At 46.2% G+C, this 5215-nt stretch overlaps 1 protein-coding gene across 1 annotated transcript in view; it reads right to left on the bottom strand.

Moving 5' to 3' along the window:
• Gjc3 (gap junction protein gamma 3) overlaps positions 1–2435 on the bottom strand; it is a gene marked incomplete at its 3' end in the record, with an annotated part of 5680 nt that extends 3245 nt beyond the window's left edge. The window contains exon 1 of the mRNA XM_008842173.1: positions 2371–2435. Coding sequence (XP_008840395.1) covers positions 2371–2414 — 44 coding nt within the window. The remainder of the gene's footprint in view (positions 1–2370) is intronic.
• Between the last annotated feature and the right edge of the window lie 2780 nt (positions 2436–5215).

Raw genomic sequence — 5215 nt, 5'->3', positions numbered from 1 at the left:
CCCCAGTGAGGGGCTGGGGTGTGGCTCAGTGGTAGAACACCTGCCTAGAATCCCCCAGTGAGGGGCTGGGGTGTGGCTCAGTGGTAGAGCACCTGCCTAGAATCCCCAGTGAGGGGCTGGGGTGTGGCTCAGTGGTAGAACACCTGCCTAGAATCCCCCAGTGAGGGGCTGGGGTGTGGCTCAGTGGTAGAGCACCTGTCTAGACTCTCCCAGTGAGGGGCTAAGGGCATGGCTCTGCGATAGAGTGCCTGCCTAGCATGGAACAGGTCCTGGATTCAAACTCCAGAACCTAAAAAGAAAAAAAAGAACAGGAAACAGAGCCTTTAAGTCATAAGTAAGTTAATACCCTTATAAAAGAGGTTTGAGGGCGCCCTTCAGCCCCGTCATCAAACAAGGACACATAGATCAGCATTCAGGAGGAAAAGGCCTACACCAGACACTTTATCTGCTGGTGCCATCATGCTGGACCTCCCAGTCTCTAGAACTGGGAGAAATGAAACTCTGTTGTTTATAAATTACTCAGTCTATTTTTTAAAGCAGCCTCAGCACATTAAGACACCATGCAAACCTCTTACACCACTGAGGAACGCTCTGATGTGCAAACTCCACAGCTTCTTTCTCTGTCTGTGTGTAATGTGGATGTATGTGGGTATGCCTGCCATGATACGTGTGGGGGTTAGAAGACAACTGCAGGTCTCAGTCCTCACGTTCCACCTCATTTGAGGCAGCATCTTGTTGTCCACCACCGCACACATCAGGCTAACTGTCCCATGTGCTTCTAGGCATCCTCCTGTCTCCACCTCCCATCTCATCAGAGTACTGCTGAGATTACAGATGTGCACTACTACGTCCGGCTTTACATGAGTTCTGGGCTTCTATCTCAGGGCCTCATGCTCACATAGCAAGTGCTTGATCTATTGAGCCATCTCCCCAGCCTAAATGTCTGTAAATTTTTGAGCGCTAACATAATAACAAATAGGAAATTCTGCGCCTGACTTCCTGTGCCAGACTGCAGTCAAGACAATGTTTACCGGTTCAGTGGTTAAGAACACCAGCTGAGGTCCTCTTGCAGAGGACCTGGGTTCCATTCCCAGCATCTACACGGCAGCTAACAACCATCTGTAACTCCAGTTCCAGGGGATCCAATACCCTCTTCTGACCGCCACAGGCTTTGCATGGCATGGATGCACTTACATACATCCAGGCAAAAACACTCACACATAAAATAAAAATAAATAAATAAAGAAAATTTTAAGGCACATATTCACTGAAACAATAGGAAAAATAGATGACACTGGAAATTACTATATTAAGCAAAATAATCCAGATTGAGAAAGACAGATACTGTATGTTTTCTCTCATTGGCAGAGCCTAGATTTTGATTTTTGTGTATGTGTAGATATGTGTGGATTGTAGATCACAAAACTAGGAAACTATGACTAGAAACAGGAAATATAAAACTAGAGGGGGAAAGAGATCTTAAGAGAGCGAGGAGGGAAGAGGGGAGTAGAATGCATGTCATAGGAAAGCAAAGTAAAGGACTAGTGGGGAGGGGAGGGCAAGCAGAGAGAATTAAATTCAAAATATGTGTGAAATAGTCCTTAATGAAACCCATTGCTTTGTATACTAATTTTCAAAAAGCAAATAGGGCTGGGGCTACAGCTCAGTCATTGGAGTGTTTGCCCGGCATGTGCAAGGCCCAGAGTTTGATTCACAGCACCACTTAAACCAGGCCAGGTGATGCCTGTAATGCCAGCACTCAGGATGTGGAGGTAGGAGGATCAGAAGTTCAAGGTTATCCTCAGTTACATAGCAAGTTCAGGGCCAGTCTGGGCTACATGAAACTGTACCTCAAAAAGAAAAAAGCAAAACATAAACAAGCTAATTAATTAATTATAAGTGGAACAGCAACTAGGAGCTTAAAAGTTGGGAGAAAGGAAATCTCATAATTTGAGCAGTTTTTCAACTAAATATTCTTTGAAATCTCATCATGATTTTAGTGAGAAATTTTCAAGGCATCTCATGGTTCTTTTGGAGAAAAATGACAGGGTTCCACTGGTGGCTGAATCCATCCCAGAAAACGAAGGCATGACAGAGAAAAAAACAAGAGAGGAGGGTGGGACAATCCCCACCCCCCAACTTCCCCCACCTAGCTTGGAAAACATTCTATGTGCATCTATTCAAAATATGGTCATGAAGCAGCAAAACCAATATCCACAGAAATGAGAATCTTGGGCCACATCCCCAACTTCTAGATTTTATGTGAATTTCAAAGATATCCCCCTAGAGCCCAAGGCAGCCTTTACCAGCGCTACCAGTAGGTCTGAGCCAGCCTAGCTGCTCTCTGCCCATGAACCCACCTGCACTCACCTGGCAACTCCAAGCAGAAGCACCAACCAGAAGAAAGAGGCCATGCAGAGCCTTTACTCTGGAGCCGGCAGGGTCCTGGTTCTGCACTGGCCCTGCCCCCCCTCCCCCGCAGGGTCCTGGTTCTGCACTGCCCGCCCCCTCCCCGCAGCCTCCCACTCCTTCGCCCTCTCCTGCTCATTCCTGGCAGCCTGCCTGCAGCATAAAAGAATAGCCACTGGAAGACCAGGCGACCCTGCATTCAAGACGTGAGCTCTAGAGAATAACTCTGTTGTTGAGGGTAAAGGGGTGTGTTCTCTAAGTGAACCAAGTCAGGGATTTTTGAGATCATCCCAGAGGAGAGTGCGGGTTTATAATGTGCATTGTACTGGTAAGTTGTCATGTGCTGTTTGAGCTCACTGAGTTGGCTCTGGAAGCAGGCCTGCTCTCCCCTCCATTTCAGACCCAAGTTTATCTGTCTCACAGTGTCCTCCAATGCCCCTGGTCTAGGGCTAGGCTGTTCCCTGGACTCTGTGACAGGGAGGGAGCAGAACAGCAAACGGCCGTGCGGGTTTATAATGTGCATTGTACTGGTAAGTTGTCATGTGCTGTTTGAGCTCACTGAGTTGGCTCTGGAAGCAGGCCTGCTCTCCCCTCCATTTCAGACCCAAGTTTATCTGTCTCACAGTGTCCTCCAATGCCCCTGGTCTAGGGCTAGGCTGTTCCCTGGACTCTGTGACAGGGAGGGAGCAGAACAGCAAACGGCCCAACAGTTTTTCTTTCTTTTTTTTTTTTTTTTAAAAAAAAACCCCACCATGCCCTTGAGAACAGCTAGAAGGTGAACCATTCCTAACAGAAGTTACTATTGTTTATCCCTGATAGCGCAAACGTGTCAGCAGTGAGAAAGAGAAGCTGGAAGTTCAGTCATGGGAAGCTCAGCCCTGGAGAGAAAGTTCAGTTGAGAACGCTGGCTGACTGCCTCAACTTCCCCAGTCAGTTTCTGCTGGGTGTTTGCAAGCCCAAAATTGATGATGTTTTCCTATCTATCAGTCATCTGTCTATGTATTGTCTATCTATCTCTAATACCTATCACTTTCTATTTATTCTTCTGCTTCGGCTAGCTATATGTTCAAAAAAACTCGCTCACCCAAAACCAGAAGTGTAGCTATTGTAGGTCATTCTCTGGACTGTACAGGTTTCGGTGTGTTTTCAACATGGGGACTTGCAGGCAAGCTGAGGTTATACTGACATGGATTTGAATCTCCACTAAAACCCCTATTCAACTGTCCAAAGTACCTAAAGTGAAGGTTTACCCACGTAAGAATGTGCATGTGGTGAAGAGAATACATACCTGTTACAATAAACCTGCTCAAAAGCCCATGGCTGGGTAGGTCACAGGTCCTCAGGAGGAACCTACTACTGAAGTTCTGCGAACTGGGCATGCTGCCAATCGGACTTGTAAGCATTTATCTTTATACCCACAGACTAGTGCTGCTCTCAACCTTGGTCACATGTGCTTTGTCCACTCATAAAACATAATGCTGTTCTTTTAAGTTCGATCTGTAGGCACAACAATTAAATACTGTCAGGGCATAGACCAGTGCTTGGTTCAAATTAGCAATCTAGAGTTGACTGAACAAGTCATTTCTTCTAAATTTTTAAAAATCTTCCTCCTCCTCTTCCTCCTCCTCCTCCTCCTCCTCACTCATGTGTGTGTATAATGTGTATACATGAGTATGGATGCATGCCTACCACTGTGCACATGTGGAGATCAGAAGATAACTTCTATCATGTGGGTTTCAGAGATCGAACTCAAGTAGTCAGGCTGGATGGGAAGTGCTTGACCAGTGGAGTTATCTCTCTAGCCTGGCATACCAATGTATGCCAATCATTCAAACTTCTATTCAAAAAGCTTTTAGTTGCATAACTTTCATTGCATATTTATCTTATATGGTGCTAGATTCTTCTGTGTTCCCTTTGGCTTACAAAGCAACTTGATTCGGTTTGGTCAGACACGGCATCATTAAAACCAAGGAACTGACTCTTCAGTTCCTACAGAGCCAGTGACAGGTTAGAAGAGTCAAGTTTCTGCTGCTCCGTGAAGGCTGTGCGCTGTCTCCAAGCCTCAGATGTGCACAGCAAGTGATGCATGGCAGGTCTTAGACAGTGCTGAGATGGGAGCCAGGCCCAGGTGGGACAGGATTTCCACAGAGTCTGCATCGCTTGTCGGACAGCATCACTAGTCAGGCAGCTCCAGAAGGAGCTGGCCCCAGCCAGTGATTTCCTGTTCAGCCCTGTCTGTCCCACAGCATCAGATGCTGCTGCACCAGGAGGCCGTAATTGATGGCTTTGATTTACAGAGGGAGGATGACCGTGGGTAGTTGTCTAGTCCAGGGACAAGCCCTTGCAGATGTGAAAACTGCCCTCTCAGTAACAGGACTGTCGTCGATCTTGAAACTGTCATTTCTGCTGTTAACCATCCCCAGCCAAGTACCAGCTTCCCTCTGGGAATAGCTTCCCTGATTTATTCCCAGAAGCCTCTGGAAGCTCACCAGAGCTGTTCTGTTATTTCACGTCTTATTTATTGTTTTATATTATTTTCAAGTTGTGTCAGGAATGTCTATCTGGTCTCCCACCTTAGATATAATGTGACAGAGGAAGGGAGAAAAATGTGCATCAATGCCAAACAGTGTTTCCATTCTCAAAACCTTTCCACAAAATCACCCTACGACCTTACAGAAGTGTGAGGTTCCAGTCTTTGACCTTAGTTTTTGTCAGAGAGAAACTATATTTTCGGGCACAGGCAAGAATGCTTGCTATGACCTCCAACTTTTCGAGAGTCCTGTGGTTTACTTAAAAAATTCTCTGA

Source organism: Nannospalax galili, unplaced genomic scaffold, assembly GCF_000622305.1.
Source record: "Nannospalax galili isolate Female #2095 unplaced genomic scaffold, S.galili_v1.0 scaffold3780, whole genome shotgun sequence".
Lineage (NCBI taxonomy): Eukaryota > Metazoa > Chordata > Mammalia > Rodentia > Spalacidae > Nannospalax > Nannospalax galili.
The sequence above is the reverse complement of the archived record's forward strand: the minus strand, read 5'-3'. Positions and strand labels throughout refer to the sequence as shown.